The 21,614-nt window shown below is 37.5% G+C and overlaps 1 protein-coding gene across 7 annotated transcripts in view; it reads right to left on the bottom strand.

Moving 5' to 3' along the window:
* MITF (melanocyte inducing transcription factor) overlaps positions 1 to 21,614 on the bottom strand; it is a 222,795-nt gene that overhangs the window by 89,316 nt on the left and 111,865 nt on the right. For 2 of the 7 annotated variants that reach the window (XM_050778546.1, XM_050778547.1), the window contains exon 1: positions 7,563 to 19,865. The exons of 4 other annotated variants lie outside the window; for them this stretch is intronic. In XM_050778546.1, the coding sequence (XP_050634503.1) occupies positions 7,563 to 7,618 (56 nt within the window). In that variant the 5' untranslated portion in view covers positions 7,619 to 19,865. Of the gene's footprint in view, positions 1 to 7,562; positions 19,866 to 21,614 lie in introns of those variants that run through there. One more of the 7 variants, XM_050778548.1, reaches the window with a different exon arrangement.

Raw genomic sequence — 21,614 nt, 5'->3', positions numbered from 1 at the left:
GGAATCAATAAGTCTACAAAAATTCTGCAGCCAAATTCTGACACTTGACTGATTCCAGTGTTTGGAAACTAATTGTAAAATACCCAGGATCACTTGTCTGCATAGTAGGAGAGCTGGGACATGAACCCGAATCTCTAATTCTTAGACCAGAATACTTTCTTCCTTGTCTGAGAAAATTTGCATTCCATTTCTCACCTCCAATCAGCCTTCCCAGAAGTCTGAAGAGTCCTGATACTGAATGCAACATGTTGGATGGGATAGAAGGAGAAAGACTACTCACTCCCGCCAAATAGGCTATGAGATCAAACAAAAACATCTATCCAGAAACTTCCAACGGCCCTTTATGGGTACGGCACAACCACTTCATCATAAATGAAAGGAACTGATAGGTTGAATCTATAAGAACTGCCCCCATCCAGTCTGTTCCACCAGCAAAAAGAAATTCTTAACAATCGACTGAAAGTGCCACCAACTGCACAAATCAGAGTTGGTAAATGGCTATATTTTTTGTAAATGGTAGTCTGCGTGTCTAACATTTCAGAGTGCCTGGCACTTCTGTTATCTCAAACTTTCCATTCCTTCCAAAGTGATTCAGGATGACTTTTTCACCATGTATGGTGGAAAAAAATACTAATAAGAAACTATATCATCCCTTGTACTTAAAATAGCTGGGAGTGTAACCCATGTAAATGTGAAAGTACCAGATATCATAGTTCGGCTTCACACTGAGATCTTCTGGACTTCTGTCAACACCTAACTTGGGTTTTAGTCATCAAGAAAAAGAAATCAAGATCTGCCAAGATTCCACCTTTTCGGGGGTAACAAGAGCAGCTCAGATAATAAATACTCCAGGTCTCTAGCATAGCTAAAATACAAAGGGTTACAAAACACAGCCTGCATGCCCCATGCTAATGCTTTCTAAACGCCAGGTGCTGCTAGACATGTAGGATATCATGGTGTCCTAACTGGACAATGCTCCTATCTCCAGAGCTTTGCACATTTCATGGTACACAGGGAGAAAAGCATTCTAAAAACTAAGAACCACCAATCATATATAAGTTAAATTCGGAAGTCTTTTCTTTCTAACACTGAGACCTCAATTCACTGATAAAAATGGGAGATGTTTCATATTCATTCAGGATTCTCCATATTTTTTTTAAGCTGGACCTTCGATAGGTACCAGGAAAGACTAATCTCAATGACTGATTAGATAAAAATCAAGGAGAACCTTAATAAGGTTCCAAATGTATAAGTATTCTCCAAAAATCCATACCAAAAATGACAACCTGCTTGCAGGAAGAAAAAAACTAAAACACCTCTTCATATATATTTTATATTATCATCTTTATTTTTTATTTTTGTACATGTTATATAATATATTAGTATAGTGGCACATGTACATAACTCATAAATCAAATTAAAATGTGTTGAGAAGGTTTTCTTGAAAGAAATTAACTAGGAAGAAGGATCAAAAATGTTTAGAGACCTTTGTAATATATGAACAATGCTCTTCCAGGCAATTTTCATCAGCAGATATTTTTAAAAATTTTTTTTTTTTACCAAAGTGTTTCCCACTTCTGTATACTCCAACTAAGAGGAATATCAAGTTCTTACTAAAAGATATTTTAAACTAAAGATATGAATTTTGCCATTTCCTCATTTTATGACCACAACTGATCTCCATTTTCCACAGATGCCACTATGGGTTGGCACACTCTTAACACTCAATTCCTTTCAAGGAAATCGCCTCTGAGAGCCAGACCATTGAAAGGTTATAAAGCAGATAAAGTTGAAGTGCCCCACACTCAAGTTTTCTGTTTTTCATATCAAGCTTCCTTTCACTAGACTGTACTCTAGAATTCTTGCTTACTCTGTCCAACTATGGAATCCCATTCACATCTAACTGCCATGTTTTAAAGGGCTTTGAAAAATTCATCCCTTAATTAATATGGCATGGCAAGGTGCTCCACTGAGAGTATTTTAAAAGAAAAACCAATTTTTAAAAATCCAACACAATGACAAACTAATGACAGAATTCATTCATGAATGTGAAAGGAACTGGAAGGAACTTTTTAAAGGTAGAAAGCTCTTATATTTGTACTCAAATAATTGTCCCAATCACAGGGCATGCTCTGGCTGTTTTTCTAGACATTATAACAGATCAGAGAAAATTCAAAAGCCTTAGACCACCATCACTTAACAATCACTGCATGTCTAGCACACATCCACCAAGATGCAAAGTTTCCAACATTGTGCTGAAATCAAGACAAAAGTACAAACTGTAATCTAAGGAGCAGTGAATGGGTGCACCTGTCATGGTTTAAGAGGCAACCTTACACATAGCAGTAATGATTTATGGTGGCCACATGGCATTTATGGCTGCCCAGCATCCTGTCCCACTTGTTTGGTAAAGTACCTGATTTAACCTTGAAGAACCAGCCTCCTTCACTTTCAGTTCATGAGGTTATGGTGTTGCCACTACCTCCAGACATGGAAGTACAACCCTAGTCAATCAGGAAATCCATCCTACTGGTCACAAAGACTAACCCAGGAATGTGCTTGTACTCCAAGACAATCAAGTAAGAGTCATCCCTATGCCTTTAACTGAAATCATTAGGTTAAAATGACTCTCTTTAAACTAAGGTTTGAAAAGCTGGTAGGATATAAATCTGGAACTTCCTGGATCTATCTGAGAAGAAAGCCAAACTGGAGAAAACAGTAAAGAAAGAACAGAGGATTAAGGAGAAGGAAGAACAAAGAAAGAGGGAGCCAGTGTTTATATGACATTGAGCATCTGTATCAAACCATCCCTGAAGTCATGATAGCCCTGGACTAACCCTGGACAATGACTTCACAAGGGCCAAACTTCATTTTTTTCTTAAGCCAGTTTGATGTACCCTGGGATACTACAGTTGGTTTTGTAACATTTAAAAAAATATCAGTAATACTGGGGAAAAAGTCAAAGTTTCAGCCTAAGACCTACAATTCATAAAACCCAGCACCCATCTATTTTCCTATTTTCTGTTTGTTTTGGCTAGGCACACTCCCACTCATAGCATTTCCCAGCTTTCCAGAGCTAGACAGGCTACATGCTAAGTTTCGCCAATTAGATTTAAGTAGAAATCAGAAGTGCCAGTCACTTTGAAATGTTAGACACCCAGACTGCCATTATATATATATATATATATATATATATATATATATATATATATATATATATATATCCAGGCGGGGGGATCATGAGATCAAGAGATTGAGACCATCCTGGCCAACATGGTGAAACCCCGTCTCTACTAAAAATACAAAATTTAGCTGGCCGTGGTGATGTATGCCTGTAGTCCTAGCTACTTGGGAGGCTGAGGCAGGAGAATCAGTTGAACCCAGGAGGCGGAGGTTGCAGTGAGCTGATATCGTGCCACTGCACTCCAGCCTGGTGACAGAGTGAGATTCCATCTCAAAAAAAAAAAAATATATATATATATACACACACACACACACACATATACACACATATATACACACATATATACACACAAACATATACACACATATATATACATATATACACACATAGGGGTGTGTGCATATATATCCATTTACCAACTCTGATTTGTGCAGTTGGTGGCACTTTCAAAACATTTTTAAGAATTTCTTTTTGTGGTGAAACAGACTGGCTTTTTTTCTTTTTTTGCCTTTTTTTTTTTTTATTATTAATTCAAATACAACTGACCATGGCAACTGTACTACAGCATAACATAAATTAAAGATCAAACATATACATCTCCATGCTGGTTCTAGGTGAAGAAAAATAGGAAAGAACAAAGATCTTCAGGAGTCTTCTAAGACAACCCCAAGAACACCACGGAAACTGTTTTCTGGAGTTCTACGTAAGAGTCCATTTCCATATAACCTAAATTTTACATCTTAGGAGACTGTGGGATCCTCAGCTGGAGAAAGACACGGGGTGGGAGGTGCTGTGAAGCGGTCATACGAGGGGGAGGGGCTTCATACGACCCACTTCATAGTACCTCCTGAGGGGGAGGCAGTTCCTATAGATTCAGCCTATCGGTTCCTTTTGTTTATGACAAAGCAGTTGTGCTGTACCCACAAAAAGCCATGGGCAGTTTATGGAGAGATGTTTTTGGGTGGTTTCAGAGCCCATTTGGCAGGAGTGAGTAGTCCTTCCCATTTGATTCCATCCAAAACACTGAATTCGGTATCAGAAGGGCTTTCCGGACCTCTGGCCAGGCTGACTGGGTGAGGAACAGAATGTGAATCTTGTCAGACATGGAGGAAAGTGTTCTGGCCTAAGAATGAGAGATGTATGTGGGCTCATGTCCCAGCTCACCTACTTAACAAACAGGTAATCTTGAATGTTTTAGTATTCATTTCCAAACATGGCTGAGTATCAGAATCAGCTGCAGAAAATCTCCTTCAAATGATCTCCTTCTCTAAACCCTCTGCCGCCATGTCTCCTGTAATCTGGCTGCACTGGCTGGAGCTTCAGAAGCCATCCTGAGCCATGAGAATGAGGGCCAGATTCAGGTATGAAACTGGTATGTGCCTGGTCCTTCATAACCTGGTCCAATCTGCTCCAGAAGGGCAGAGATTACATGTTTTATTTTATTACATGTTTTATTCACTTATTGTTTCCCTAGCACATAGTAGAACAAAATAAATATTTGTTCAGTGGGTAAAGTTGGTGTCTGTCTTCTAACAAATACTCTACCTCATAGAATCAAATAATACTAGAACCTTAGAGTTGGTGCACCCTTATTCAAACCATTTGCTTGAATCATACAGGGATGGAGAACTCTGGACTCTAGGGATCTACAGCAGTTCTTTAATTCTAAGAGGAACTTTCCCTCCACATGTTAAGATTTCCCAAGTCAGAAGAGATCATATAATCAATGAATATATTTTAGTAGAGTTTCTTTCTCCCCCAAATAGCTGTCTTTTTTTTCTTTTTTTTTTCTTTATTTTGAGATGGAGTCTTGCCTCTGTTGCCCAGGCTGGAGTACAGTGGTGTGATCTCAGCTTACTGCAGCCTCCACCTCCCAGGTTCAAGCAATTCTCCTTTCTCAGCCCCCCAAGTAGCTGGGATTATAGGCACGCGCCACCATGCCCAGCTAATTTTTGTATTTCTAGTAGAGATGGGATTTCACCATGTTGGCAAGGCTGATCTCGAACTCCTGACCTCGTGATCCACCTGCCTTGGCCTCCCAAAGTGCTGGGATTACAGGCGTGAGCCACCATGCCCAGCCAATAGCTGTCTTATAATCAATAGTGAATTGAACTCAGGGAAATATACCTGATAGACAAAAACCATGGCATCAGGACCAATCATGGCCCCTCAAAAGCTCAAATGAGTTATAGTTTGGTAATTCAGAAATCTGGGGATGGATGAACCCCGCTAGATAAAAAAAAGCAGAGTAAGAAATATTGATTCATTTAGTATCTTAAGTGAAAATCCACAGACCACAACAGATAATAGCATTAAGCCCGGGAGACAAGATCCCTGGGTCAAATTCCTAGTCCTGTCACTTCTTAGCTGTATGACTTGGGCATGGTTTTTCACCTATCCAAGCCTCAGTTTTCTCAGCTGCAAAATGGGGGTGGAAAGAAGTATCTTCTTCATAGAGCAGTTGTGAAAGTAAATGTGTTAATACAAGTACAAAACTTAGCATGGTTCCCACAAACTATGTGGACAATGAGTGAAAGTCAGCCAATGAATTCTTCTAAGTCTGTGTTTTAATTCCTGAAATGGTATCCTCTGAACATGTTAATATCTAAAAATTAGTCAAGGCTGACAAGTTACTTTCCAGGGAGCCAAAATTCTAGAATGCTGCCTTCTGCTATCATGTTCCTTTTCTTTCCTAGAGGAAAATACAAAGCAATTAATTAACAGTGTGTGCCCTCCTAAAAGAACACGCACAGAAAAGTTAATGGGCAATAACTCAGTGAATAAGTTTTGTCAAACATGTTTGTGAAGAATTTCATTCTGAGAGTGTATAGGGAAGCATGCTCTTATGACAAACACATTAGTTAACTAAAAAAATGAAATTCAAAATTAAGAATTAATTTGGCTGTAAATTCAGGTTTGACATTACTACTGTTCTTACGCTGCATCAGAATAGCAAGTTTCATTTGTTCATGCCATTCATTATTAATATGAAAAAAATTAGTAAGTTATAGAGTATATTCTTGTAGAGAATGAATCACAAAGAGTAGACATCTCCCCAGCTAGCATCTCATTTATAAGGCAAACATTTATCACATTTCTAGCATAGTGACATTTTAAACACATAATTACATATACTTTGTTCATAAAATGCTCTAACATTTTATAGAGATGAGTAATTAAGCTGTTATAATGACATAAAGAATGAAAAAAATCTAAAGTATCCATTAAAACAAACTACAGCAGAAATAGGAGCTCAAGAAATTAGAAATCATTTTTAAAACTACCTTTTATAAGACCTTTTAAAGATGTATCCACTGAAAATGATGAACTTTAACCCACACTTAAACTTATGGTAATTATATATATATATATATAATTATATATATATATATAAAAAGAATCAAATTCTAAAAATAGATCTGTTACATCTAGTATTTTTCCATTATTCTTGCTGTCTTTAAACACACCTTCACAAGCTGCTGAACATAATGCCTTTCTGACTTAATCAGAACCTCTCCCATGACCCAGGAACGTTCAGTAAATAATTATTAAGCTCCAGAGGTGGCTTTTGCATAAGTTGATTTGCTTGAATGCCTATTCACTTGGGGACACAGCTTTCAGTATTGTTTTCAAATCTTATCACCTAACAGTGAAAGTAAATGTTAAAGGAGGTGGGGGGGACTATCCTCTGTTTAGTTTTTCTCCATTTCTTTGAAATTGCCATTTTTTAAACTTGTTCTACATTTATATGCCAGGCAGACAATTCTGATATTTGGATGTCTGTTTCCCCCTCCAAGAGAAAAAAAATCAATATACAAGAACACAAAGAAGATGTTCATTAATGCAACTGTTACCATTCCACAGTCGGGGGGCGGGGGGGGGGGGGGGGGAGGTCGGTGGGGGAAAAACCAAAAATTCAAAGTGTTTACAATGGGAGAGTTTTGACAAATGTTACTACTGTATTAAGCACACTGTTTTCCTGAAGAAAATCCTGTTTTATTCATAACAAAGCTGGGCTGCAGTCTATCTTGCAATCATAAATCAAGCTCTGCTCTAACTCAGCTTTTTCAAGCAGTCGGGGTATTTTTGTCATTATTAACTTAAGACCAGCATTCAATTTTAAAGGAGAGGGCAAAGATATTGGGTTAGCATTTTTATCTATCACCACCACACCCACCCCCAAATTAGTTGTTATCTTTGTCATAGCCACCTACCAGAGGTTACAGCTGAAGCTGATTAAAGCCAGTCAGAAGTAACAGCTTCAGTATTTTTAACTCCCAATAAAACCTTCTCATCCTCTATCCTCCCCCTTAAAAAGGGAAAAAACTGCTCCTCTTAAGTGGTCCCGGGATTATTTTCCGAATAAAACTTCACTTACAGATATAAGCTTTCAAAGGAGCATGGCATGAACATCTGAACTCTAAGCGCCTCCATCTTTTTTCCTTTAAGGTGTTCTGCAAGCCCTTGGCGAAGAGTGAAAGTCAAAGTTAGTTCTGGCACTGGCTGTGTCACTAGGGGTGGCTCCTGATAAGGCCCTGGAAACTCCAATCCAAACACAGCTCTGTGCTAGAACGGTGCCTGGTGTCTGTCTGCAACAGCAGACCTGTTTAATCCAGTACCTACTGTACCTGCAGGACAAAAATGCTGCCTCACACCACAAAGGGGGCTACTCAAGTACCCAGGCACAGCCAGGGAGGCAGCCCAGCAGCCAGGCAAGCACCTCGGGAAGCTTATTTGGCCTTATCCAGCTCAGGTACTGGCTGAGGCTTGCAGAGACTGCACATTATTAGAGAACTTAAAAGGAGAGGTAATTTCACATACCGGTGAATTGTTAACACTTACTGGAGTCACAGAATCTAGGAGGGAGGACTGTGGAACTGCTTGTGTGCCCTCTCAGTTTGGGAGATCTCGGGCATCAACTCATCGCACAGCTCTAGGTGTTTTGCATCTGTGCGCAGGCATTTTTGGAGCTTGATAATTGAATATGCCCCTCCTTGCTGACAGGCTAGAGATCCAAAACAGCATTCCTTACCCTCAGACCCCAAGAATATTAGAAGGGTTGTCCTTGCCTGGTTCTGGTGGAAGTAAAACACAAACTGCTTCTAATTATGGCCACCATCTTTCAGGACACACAACTTGTTAGGCCATAAACTGTGGATTCTTAAGATTGTCATCCAATCTAATTCTGAACACATTGGTATACAAGAAGAAAAAACAGCAATACATGTTCTCAAAAAACACTTTAAAATGCAGCCATGACAACATCAATATTGTCAAATATTTATGGAGCTCCTACAGGACGCAGTGCACCAAAGATGCCCTACAGAGTTATGAAAATATTGTATGTATGTTTCTCCCTACACACAATTCAAAGGTCATAACAAAGACATCTGACACTGACTAGCTGCATACACTGGGCAAGTTACTTCACCTCTCTGTGCCTACATTTATCTCCAAAGTAAATGGCTGGAAAATAATGCAACCTCTTTTAGCCATAATCAAACTCAAATTACATGATATAATGAAATTATCTTTTTTTTTTTTTAACTTCCCTGTAATACTAGGAAATATCTAGCCAGGAGTCTCAGCCAAACTATTTCTGGTTCTGTTTATTCTCTGCTCATTTTATTCATTCTTTCTTTCTTTTGTTCAATAAATATTTATGGAACACCGACTGTGTCCCAGGCATTGTGTAAATTTGTGGAGTTTGCAGTCTAGTGGGAAACACATACTAATCACATAAATATATAATGAAAAATGTCATAACTGCTGCAGAGAGGTGAAAAAGTTAAAATTTAAGAGTCAGAAAAGGCTTTCCTTAGGCAGGGACTTCTGGTCTGAGATCTGAGTTGAGGAGAGGAGGAGTATAGAAGAAAAGCTTTCCAGGCAGCAGTAACAACATATGTAAAAACTATGAGGTGGAAAGTTGGCAGGCAGACTCACTATCACTGAAGGACATAGTATGAGGGAAAAGCATGGTGCCCGTGAGACCTACACAGTGACCAGGGCCAGACCATGAAGGATCTGGTAGCCCAGGGAAAGGTCACTGATTCTGTTTCAAGATGAACAAGAAACCACTGAGAGATGGCAAGCAGGGGAGTGATGAGCTCAGATTTGAGTTTTTAGAAAGGTCTCTCTGGCTGCTATGTTGACAGCCAACTGGAAGACTGGCAGAGTTAGCTACTGCAATAGTCCATGTAGGAGGTGATGGTAGCTCATGGGAAGCGGGGATGTGCAAAGTGGAGAAGAGCGGGCAGATTGCTCGTAAAACTAAGGACCAATAAATAGGATTAGAGGAGACAATTCATCAACAGCAGTCATAGAGCACTTTCTACATGCCAGGTACTGTGCCGGGTTCTGGGGTAAACAGATGATTAAGATGTTACCCTAGTTCTCTTACTAACCTATCCCACCTCTCTTTTCCTGCCTCTAGCACAGTTTGGCATGGAAATCAAGAACATGGATTCTGATGTTTATTGATCCAGGTTCAAATCTCACCACTTACTAATTCTATGACTCTGTACAAATTTACTAAACTTTCTGGGCCCCAGTTCTTTCACCTGAGAAAGAAGAAATAAGTGACTACCCATAGGTTACTATTAGAACCGAAAGAGATAACAAGTAATATGTTCAGCATTGTCTCTGATGCATAACAAATGCTCAATTTTTAAAAATCCTCTTACAATTACAATCATGGTTAGTGCTACCTGTCCTGGATTAATATTGACCAATCTAGAGAACCAAAGGAAATGAGACAGAGTGAAAAAAACAAATGAAAAATCAAGAAAGTAGAAGAGCAAGAAATAAAGAAAAGATAGGGAATAACCATATCAGAAACTTTAAGGGATTATTTTCTAAAAAATCAAGCCAGGGACGGTGGCAGATGCCTGTAGTCCTAGCTACTTGGGAGGGTGAGGTGGAAGGTTTGCTCAAGCCCAGGAGTTCAAGACCAGCCTGGGCAACGGAGTGAGACCCCATCTCTTAAAAATAAATGTTAATGAAATAAAATAAATATAAGTTCAGGACAGATTCTCTCTCTCACCTTAGGCACTATTTAAAGCTAAGTAAAGTTACAAGACACTCGGGTACATTTTAGAACTGAAACTCTGATTTATCACATGCTTACACACAGGGAAAACCTGTGCCCACCACAAGTTCTCAAATGTTGATCCTGAAACCAATGGTATCAGTTCCAGCCATTCCTGAAGGGGACATAATGTGGTGCCAAATGTTCCCCTGGCAGGTTCAGCCAATAACATCACCTGACTTTTTATGTTGGACAATCCACCACCTCAAGAAATATTTCTATTGACAAATTACATCAGTACTTTAGAAAGATCTAGCTTACACTACAGTTCTAAGGGAATCTTCTTGGATACAGCAATGAAATGTCCACCAGCAAATGGACCAGATTGACTTAAATATGAACACATGCCACCATATACAAAATTCATGAAATGTTACTTGCATTTCCCAGCACTAAAATACTACCCCTCAAGTCATCACCCAAATTAACAAACACATGTCTTCTGGATGTCAAGAACCATGTCCGTTTGGTTTAATGTTGTATCCCTAGAACCCGGTAGAATAAACAGTCCATGGTTTGATGAATATCTTTAAAATGAATCAATGTAATGTGTAAGCAACTGTCTTGGGCACATCTATACTACTCAGATGTGTTTCCTGAGTTTGTATACATATATGTATGCATATGAACACACACACACACACACACACACAGAGGGAAAGAGAGAAAGAGAGAGTTACCCAAATCCTAAGTTTAAACACAGACTAAGAATTTGTAGTGGAGTTGGGGAGGAAAAAATAAGATAAAAAAAACTGAGCACAGAATGCAGAATAAAAACATCACCTGTATTCCAATGCTTCTGAAATAATAAGTACTACTCTTTGTCCTAAATTGCAGCACATCAACTACAGTCATCAGAATTCTTACTGACCCTTTAAAAGCTGAACCTTAACTAAAATGGGATTTAAAATAATGAACCATCCAAGTGACAGCCAACTTTTTCCTTGGAAGCTAAACTAGGTTTCAGAATCTTTTTGGAAGGAAAAATTCAATCACTACTTTGAATGCGTTAGAAAAGAGATAAGGGATTTTACTTGTTATCCTGTCCAAGACTTAGCTGAAGAAAAGTAATGCTACTGTTTTATCACAGCTCAGAATTCTTCTTATTTTATTTAGGCATTAAATGTTTTATTGCCCACCCCAAGCACACCATATTTTCTTAGAGTCTTTCTTTTGATAGTCATTGTTCTTTTCAGTAAACTCATACTTCACTCACCAGCCCCACAACAGTTAACACTTGAGAGCTTACTATGTGCCGGGTCCTATATTGGCCCATGAACTACACACAATTTAAGAAGCATCTACTTGGTCTTGGAATGTTTCATTATGATCTCAGCCAATGGTTCCCAAACCTGTCTTCCTATCAGAAGCACTTGAGGAGCCTTCTCCTTACCCTACCTCTTTAAAATAAATACAGGAGATTTAAGAAATATAAAGGTCAAGGATCTTTCCCCAAACAAATGAGTGAGTGAGATTCTGCAGGGGTATGGTTTGGAATTCTGTGTTTTTAAAAAATGATTCTCATAGAGGTCTGAAGTGAAGTCAAGTCTAGAAACCACTAATATATAACATTATAATATATATAGCTATATATAATATTATCTATGTAAATGGTCTGTTAAGAGTGGCAGGAAAATACTCAAGAATGGAAGCTCCTTTTATTTGTTGAATAAAGAAGTTACTCATACATTTTAATTCTTTAAAATATCCATGTGGAATGTTCAATGAAAGCCTTATTGTGGGGTAATTAGAGTTTCATCAAAGTAGTAATGAAACTCACAAAGTACTCTCAATGGTAACACACACATCTCTTTTCTCCACATGGCATCACACTTATGTTCTGGGAAAACTCAGATGCCACCGAAAGGCCCTTTAATCCAAACATTTATTAGTTTTCCCAGCATGTGTGTGAGAGGCACTGTTCTCAGTGCCATGGGGAAGACAAGGATGAAGATGCAAGAGGCTCTGCTTTCCAGGGGTTCATTCCAGAGAAACCCAAGACTCACATGCACATGCCAATGAGAAGAAGGTGCAGGGAGGACAGCATGCTAGAGCCTTCTTCTCCCTCCACTGCAACTCCTTCCCTGGCCTGGCCCCTCCTGACCTGGCAGATGAAGTTTTGCAGGTCTTACATTTCTTCCTCAGAGAGATCTTCCCAGACTATCCTTCCTAAAGCAGAAACATCTACGTTTGTTTTGTGCTCTTGAAGCAAGCTTTTTTCTTTTATAGCACTTAATCCAACTTGTAATCCTTTTATTTATCTATTTGTCCTGTGTTCTTAAGGGCAGGTTCCTTGTACTTACCTTTTTCTCAGTGCCTGGCACATAGTAAGTACTCAAATATTTGCTGGATGGGTGGACAGATGGATGGACAGAAGGAAAGAAGAATGGATGAATGACTGACAAAAATGAAAAAAGGTCAGATAAGGAAGGATCTATGAAGTATAATCTCAGGATAGCATTTAATTAATTATGAAGAAAGTCAATAGGCATAAATGGGATATACAACTGTATACTCTTTATTTGCAAGCTTGTAAAGGCTGAGCACAACTTACTTACATGGATAAAGTACTGGGGTACAAATTTGCAAGGAACTGGTCCAGCAGCTCTAATTTGAAACCATTACAGCATGACTGAAGAAAACTTTTAATGACTACCTACTTGCAGAAATAACTGTGCAGTAGCATTCACTCACGTTTATCTCTTTCATCCTGTTTCTATTTTTTTCTCCTACCAAGAACAGATCTGCCTGTAACAGTGATATTACAGCATCCTCTCAAAGACAATTCATTGTCCCTGGAAACCAAGGAAGCCCTTCAAGGTTGAAAAGGAAAATAAGAACTAAGATGACCCCACGTAAACCTGATTGGGATGCAGTCCAACATTATTAAATAACTGTTAAGATGTTTATACAAACATCCAGAAGGAAAAATTAAATGTTTTTAAAAACTGTTTCAAAGAATCTGTCCAGAGGATAAAAATATAATCTACAAAGAGGCATCTCAAATTCTGTCTAAAGTGAATTTTTAAGCAGTTAACAAACAAAAATACATAAAATATTAGCTTGACTCTTTCAATTAATATAATAATCAATACAACGGATTAATCCCTTACCTTAAACTCTTTGATATTCTCTCAGTGTTCATTTCAAAATAAATACTTGTTCCTGCATTAAAGGTTATTTAGAGGCTTTCCTTTGTTATCTATAAATGGCAACCAGTATTTGCAATAAGAAAACTACAATCTAGAATATAAACAGAGTAGGTGAGACAACAAAAAGTTGGAGAGAACACACTGATGAGATTATGCTGCTCTGATAATATTTTTAAATGAGAAATTTAGTAAAAATGCAATTTACTATCTTATCAAGGTAAGTAAACAGGAAAAGATAAGGCCGTCGCCAGTGTGGGGGGCAAAGTTATTCACAAGATGACTTCACAATAAATAAAATCTCCACATCAGGACCTGAAAATCATGGAGTTTTAAGCTCTATTTATGGGTTAACTCTTTACTCATTTAAAAAGAAAAATGTGGACATATATTTTACTGTTAGTAACTTTTTAAAGTTACGAAATATTGAAGGACAATAAGAGTATGAATGTCTCTGCCTATCTTTTAGGGGTGTTGTGGACTGAAACAGGAGAGTGCGTCACCATCATCTTCATCTACAACATCAGTTTCTTCTTCCAAGCAGGAGTCAAGATATTATAATATTTTAAAGCAACATGCAATTCAGCTGTAGAAGTGGCCTCCATGGACCACCTTAGCTAAGCCCACAGCCGCTGAGATGAACCCACCCTTCCTTTGATTCCATCTCATTAGGAGATCCCAGGACATCAGCAGTTCCATGGACCATCTAAATCCTTTCTGGTCAAAGGAGGAGCTAGAAGAAGGGACTGAGATAAAGAAGACAGGGATATTCTGTCATCTAGATTTTGTAGTCTATTCATATAAATTAAATGTTTGCATTCCAAAGGGTGAGCAGAAGGTAGAGAGACACTGTTTCTTGCAGACAACGATGCCATTGTGGAAGGTGGTATGGAGCTCACTGATGTGCAAAAACTCCAATTTGTATAAGATGTGGTAAGGATCCAGGGCAGTGGTTTCAACCTGTGGGCAGCAAACTTCTGAGAGGTCTACTATTTAATAAATATGTCCCTCCTATGGATATAAACATGGCACCACTTATCCAGTTGGAGACAGGATAGTGTGGTGATTCAATGCAGACACACACACCACCCTTCGTATCCTACCCTTACTCTGGGTAAGGCATTCAACTTATGAATCTCGAGATCTGCATCTATAAGATGGGAATATTAATAATACCTATTTCATAGATTAATATTATGATTGAATGAGATAAACTATGAAAAGTACTTAACATGATACAGGAAAAATGGCACTCAATGTGACACAAGGGATGAGGACTCTATTTCAAAACATTGTTAGGTAATGAAAAGTCAGCCCTTAGAGCTTTAAAGAACTTTAAATTCTAGGGCAAATAAAAGTTATTATTTAGAGACAATGCTTAAGGTAGTTTTGAATTTTGATATCTTAAGAGGTAGCACAGATTCAAAATACATGTAAGTTCAGGAAAGGTATAGATAAATTTGTGAATAATATATTCATAGTACATAGCTAAATATTGGTGCTATCTATAACTTCTGATAGTAGACAACAAACTATGTCTTTTCAGTGGTTGTCTTAGCTACAAACCAAATTCTAGTCCAGGAAACCTTCTGCTCTGATTCAGTGTGTAAATTATAATTTTAATTTATATTTTTTCTTTTTTTTATTATACTTTAAGTTCTAGGGTACATGTGCACAACGTGCAGGTTTGTTACATATGTATACATGTGCCATGTTGGTGTGCTGCACCCATCAACTCATCATTTGCATTAGGTATATTTCCTAATGCTATCCCTCACCCCGCCTCTCTCCACAATAGGCCCCGGTGTGTGATGTTCCCCTTCCTGTATATTTTTTCTATGTAAACATACCCAGGAGTCATGCAGGATGTCATGTATTTAAATAAGTAAAACTATAAAAACTCAAACCTCTTTATGCTAAATAAATCATCTTATGTTAAATTTTTGCTAACAGTCAAATTTCCCAAACTTTCAAAGCATCTCAAAACTTACTCTCATACTAATGACATCCTGTTACAGTTATGCTGAGCAAACAGGATTTAAATTGAGAAAAATAATATTTGCACAAAAATCCTTCCTGTCTGTTGATTAATCATAATAAACTCTAATCAATCATAATAAACTCAATACACATTAGCTTTCTGCATCTAATTGACACTCTAGGGAGTCTTACCTATAATCAAAGTATATATTAATGTTGATAGTAAAATATTCAAATAACCAATATTTTAAATTAATAGTCTGTGTAATTCCAATGAATATTACCATGAAATAATATAAAAGACAAATTAAATCCTTACTTAAAAAATTGTCATGTGTTCTTAAAAAAAAGCCTAAAAAGCTACCAAATTCTCCCCTTAACATTTTCTACATATTAATTACATGCCAGATACAACAGGTAAGGCTGGTAATATAGATATAGAGAAAAATATAAACCCTAATTCAAGCTTATCTTGCTCCTAATATCAAGCAATATTGGTTCATTTTTAAAGGATGTTAACAAAACCATGAATAAAAGAAGGAAGAATCAAAATTATTAAAATCCATTCATTCACTAAACAAATATTTATTGAGCACCTACTATGTCCCAAGCACTGTTCAATAGGCTTAAGATGCATAAGTGATATATCATGATTATTAAGAGAAAAATGTTTTGGGGTAACACTGAATGCTCAAATTATTTATTAATTTAAAAAGACAACGTGAAAATTGCATGCATTTGCAACCTTTAAACACCATCTACAATGATATTCCCATTAACAAAGATGTTTAGTTTCTACACTTGATCTAGATCACTGCATTTTCATTTCTTAGTGTGTTGAGAAAGAAACGTGAAAATTCAAAAAAAAAAAAAAAAAAAAAAAAACCCATGAGATCACGTCTCTGCCTTATGTGAAAAAAGAGAAGGGAGGAGAGAAGAGACATGGAGAATTCTTTATCATATTGTCACACTGACAACGGTATCTCATATTTGCATATCATACCTCATGTTTATTATTAAACAAATCTTTTTTATTTAAAGAAATAAACAGGGGCAGGGATTGAGATATGAGTATCTTGTGCAAAATCAAGAGGTTAATATGCCACAGATCTGGAGTTGGAAACTCCAGAGCCCACACTTTCCTCTCTATGGTTCTCTGTTCCAAGTTTTTGTAATCTACCCAATGAGCACAAAAGCAAACTAATTCTAAAATTAGAACCTTGCACTGGAGTTGCCTCTTTACTTGTCTGTACCCCACACTAGATTCTGAATTCCATAAAGGCATGAACCATGTCTGTTTAGGTCACTACTTCATTCTTTCACCACATACAATTCCAGGCACAGAGAAGGCACTCAATAACTATTCATCAATAGGTTAAATGATTAATTAATTGACCATAATGGCTTCTCTTGGCCACCTCTAACGATGATCTGACTTAAAAAAACAAAAACAAAACAAAACAAAAAACACACACAAAAAAACAGAGAATGAAGCAGACTTCCCTGAATTTTTATACCAAGCATGAATTCAATTAATGGAATTTACTAGAAAGAAACAATGTTTGTCCTCAAATAACTTAATCTAGTCAGAAAAGAGACTAAGCAAATATGAAATTACAAGGAAGAAAAAAAAAGTAACCCAACATATCAACACAATTTATACTTGTTAATAGAAGAACAAAGTTCTCAAAAAAGGAAATAATTATTCAAAAAGTCTTTCTAGGGGAAACAAGGTCTTTGGAAATTTGGGGGAAAATGATAGAATTCCTTTGAGAAACATGGTAAATCTTGAGCAAAGCTTCCCAAAGTGTGGGATACGAGATGATCTCAAATCGAGATGCACAGACTTCACATTAACTAACCATGGAATCACACAGTGAGAACGGCCTTTTCAAATTTCTTCCATCTAAGGAAAGTCTCTGGTTGATGCTAATACATCTTCAATCCCTCAACACTTGCCCTTTGTTCACAATACAGCTCAGACCTCAGAAACCCGCCGGTCCAGACAATATACCTAGCAAGAATCTAACAATTTTCTTTCAATTTCATTATATTAATTTTAATACCTATTTCCATTCATGGCTTCCATGTATTATAACATTTCCTTTAATACATATAATATTTAAAGTTCCATGTGGTTTTTGCAAGCAAAAGTAATGAAGTTAGCATGAGAATAGTTAAAATTTAGGAAACACTGATTGAGAGATATAAAGAATGTGCTAGAAACTTTCAGTGGAAACAAGATTAAACACAGCCCGAAATAGTGACCCACTCTATTGTGGTGAGAGGCTAGTAGCTACAAAGAATTTCACTCTGATAAAGAAAACCATGTAGGGTTCTGAAATCATAGTAAGTAAGCCCAGCCCTAATCTCTCACTAACTGTGGGAAATGAGCATGACTCTCAGATATGATTCCATACAGAAAAAGTGGGAAGCTGGCCAAGTAGGACTGAGAATATCACAATGGAAGTTACACGCCGCGTTTGTTGATAGTGCCTGTAAATAAGACCTCTGCCCGGGGGGGAAAATAAAGCAAGGCTGTCAGAACAAAATGTCAGGCATGCTAGAGGTTGATGCTTCGATATATAGAGACCTCTCCTCTAATGCTGTGAAGGTCACTCTGGCCTGGGTTATCTATCTCCTGGAACATAAATTTAGCTTACAGTCCAGTTTTGTTTTGGTTGTTATCTAATTTCATAATGAAGTACCAAAAGACATTCCTAGTACAATTTTTTCCCCCAGTATTAGCTATACAGTACTTCATACACTAGATGGAGCCAGCTTTATAATGCTTTGGGATTCATGAGCAGGTTTTGTGTTGTACTTGAAAAAAAAATCATTACACAAAGTTATGGGAGAGCTGTGTGCTAACTAAATATACTTTAAATGTTTTAAATTTTCATTTGAGAGGTCAAAAGGCCCTATCATTTCAGCATTTTCTATAACTCTTAAGCTTAAATTAATATCAGAATATCAGTAATACTATAAAACGTGTATTTCAAATATGTACATCTTGTAACTCATTGGTATTTAACTTCTTTATTAACATGTATTTATTATTATAGATTTTTAAACTGACAATTTCAAAAAGATACGTGCTTTTTTTTCCTTTCCTTTTTTTTTTTTTTTTTTTTGCTTATGGGAAATGGAAGCAATTTTTAAATGCAATGCAATAAGCATGATCATCTCACTAGGACTTGTAAAGACTGCCTCTGGATTAGGAGGGGTTTAGGGCAAAGAGAGTCACACGTAGGCAGAATGTAGACCGTGAGAGCAGAAAAATAGTCCCTGGGGGCGGGGGGTAAAACTGATAATGTGCTTACAACACGAGAGGGCTGGTCTCCAGGACCCGTAAAAGTCCACTACCAAAAGACAAAAGAAAAATACCACTGTTCACAGTCACCAACCTAGGGTTGGGATGGGGCAGCTGGGAAGTACTAAGAGGAAGGTAACAGCTATGATTCTCTCCAGTCAGTCACGGTAACTCAATGCCTTTCCATTGAATTTTAATACTTTGGAGCAGTAATTCTCAACAAGGGACAATTTTGTTCCCAGGGGCCATCTGACAGGTCTAGAGACATTTCTGGTTTTTGCAAACAGAGAAGCAAGTGCTACTGGCATCTAGTGAGTAGAGGCCAGGGATGCTGTTAAACATCCTACAATGCACAGTACGGCCTTCACAAGAAAATATATCTGGCTACAAAGGTCAATATTGCCCAGATGGGAAAACTCTATTGTACAGTAAGCACCTCTTTCATACAGAAAACAAAATACAGTCAGCCCCTCTGTATCCATAAGCTCCACATCCACACATTCTGCCAACCATGGATCAATAATATTAAAAAGCAAACAAAAACAATGCAGCAATAAAAAATAACACAAATAAAAACTCAATATAGTATAACAACTACTTACAGGTCATTTATGTTGTACCAAGTATTAGAACTAATCTGCAGGTGATTTAAAGTATATGTGAGGATGTACATAAGTTATATGAAAATACTACACCATTTTAAATCAGACACTTGAGCACCCATGGATTTTGGTATCCAAGAGAGTCCTGAAACCAATCCCCCAAGGATACCAAAGGACAACTGTAGTTCCACCTCATTGTAAACATTAAATTATTAACAAAAAATTTTAAGTCTATGGGACACAATACATGATTTACCTCAGTCTATCACGTATGCCACAATATTAAAGTCAATGGGTCAAGGGATTAACGATTAAGAGGGAAGTGATGAGCCAGGCTCGGTGGCTCACGCCTGTAATCCCAGCACTTTGGGAGGCCAAGGCGGGTGGATCACGAGGTCAGGAATTCGAGACCAGCCTGACCAATATGGTGAAACTCTGTCTCTACTAAAAATACAAAAATTAGCCAGGCGTGGTGGCACATGCACCTGTAATCCCAGCTACTCAGGAGGCTGAGGCAGGAGAATCACTTGAATGTGGAAGGCGAAAGATGCAGTGAGCCAAGATCGTGCCACTGCACTCCAGCCTGGGCAACAGAGTGAGACTTTGTAAAAAAAAAAAAAAAAAAAAAAAAAAAAAAAAAAAAAAGACAAAAGAGATAATAAACTGAGGAATAATATTAACACAATGCATCACTACACATCAGTGAACATGAGTGATATGCCTCTATATGGATAAAATCAAAACAGATGTGGAATGAAAAAAGATGTCACATAGAATCTTGCCTTATGACCCCATTTATTTAAAGTTCAAAGTATAGTTCAGCAATGTAGTCAAAGATGCTAAAACTATAATGAAAAGCAAAGGAGTGATTAGAACAAAAAGGATGATGGTTAACTAGGTAGGGAGTAAAGAGGAGAATGCCTCAAAGATGAGGCTTCCAGAGGTTTCTGTTTTTTTAAGAGGGATGGTAGGCACATGGTTATCCATTTTATTGGTCTTTATTAAACTGACAGGTATTACTTTATATATGTATATTTAATAATAATATTGAATATTGTTAGTAATGAAAAAGTTAAAAAATAAGGCATATAGGGAAGTAAAGAAATGGAGACAGCAAGTATAAACTACGCTTTAAAGACATTAAGGAGGATAGTAGTGAATTTTGACATAATTGGCTTAGGTACCACCAGGGTCAGAGGTATCTCTTACTCTTCCTTCCCCTTAGCCCTCTACTGAACAGTCACTTATCACATCTTATCTATCAACCACCATCTCTGTCTTCACAGATATTCTGACATGGTGAAACTCTGGCCTGGACTACTAAGTTGTTCTGACAACGTCCCCCAAAACATTCTACACCTACTACTAGATGACCCTTCCTAAAGCATGATTTTGCTGTTTTCAGGCAACTATGGTCACAAAATTAATGGTTCATCACTACACAATGAATGATTTTTTGTTAAATGCTTTATTTAGACTAGCAATCAAGCACCAACTTATCTTTCGGGACTTATCTATTGTAATGATTCAAACCAATATAAACAACTTTCTCATTCTCTAACTCTAGCCGTACACTCTTGCTTGGGGTGTTCTCTTGCCTGGAATACTACTCTTTAGGCACTCACCATCCCTAGCCAAAAAACACTACGTATTCTTCAGTAAAATGAAAGAGAGATGTATCACCAAATGTTGGTGAGGAACAGAGCAAATGGAACACGCAGATGATGCTCCTGAGGGTGTACATTCATAGAAAGACTTTTGGAAAATGGTTTGCAGTATCTACCAAAAGCTGAACATATGCATGCCTCATAACCTAGTAATTCCATTTCTTAGTCCAAACCAGACAGAAATTTATATGTGTGTTCACCAAAAAGCATATAGCAATAATGTTCATTGCAACACTGCTCATAATAGTGCAGAACTCTAGGCAAACCAATTCCCATCAACAGTAGAATGGATAAATGGTGATGTAATCATACAATGGAATATACTATGTGAATGAACTATTGCTACATACAAACAAGGGATGAATCTCACATACATAATGTTAAGCGAAAGAATCCAGATGTGAGAGTACATGCTGTATGATTTCATTTGTATGAAGTTAAATAATACCCAGACATGATTAATCCATGGTGTTAGAAGTCAGTATAGTGATTATACTTAGAAGAGGGGTTGACTAGGAGGAGGCACAAGGGTGCTAGTGATGCTCTATCTTAGAGATTGGGTGCTAGTTATCTGGTGAAAATTCCTCAGGCAGTGCATGTAAGATGTGCATACTTTTCTGTGGGAATATTAT

The sequence above is a fragment of the Macaca thibetana genome, chromosome 2, assembly GCF_024542745.1.
Source record: "Macaca thibetana thibetana isolate TM-01 chromosome 2, ASM2454274v1, whole genome shotgun sequence".
Classification (NCBI taxonomy): domain Eukaryota; kingdom Metazoa; phylum Chordata; class Mammalia; order Primates; family Cercopithecidae; genus Macaca; species Macaca thibetana.
This window is presented reverse-complemented; position numbering and strand designations above follow the sequence as displayed.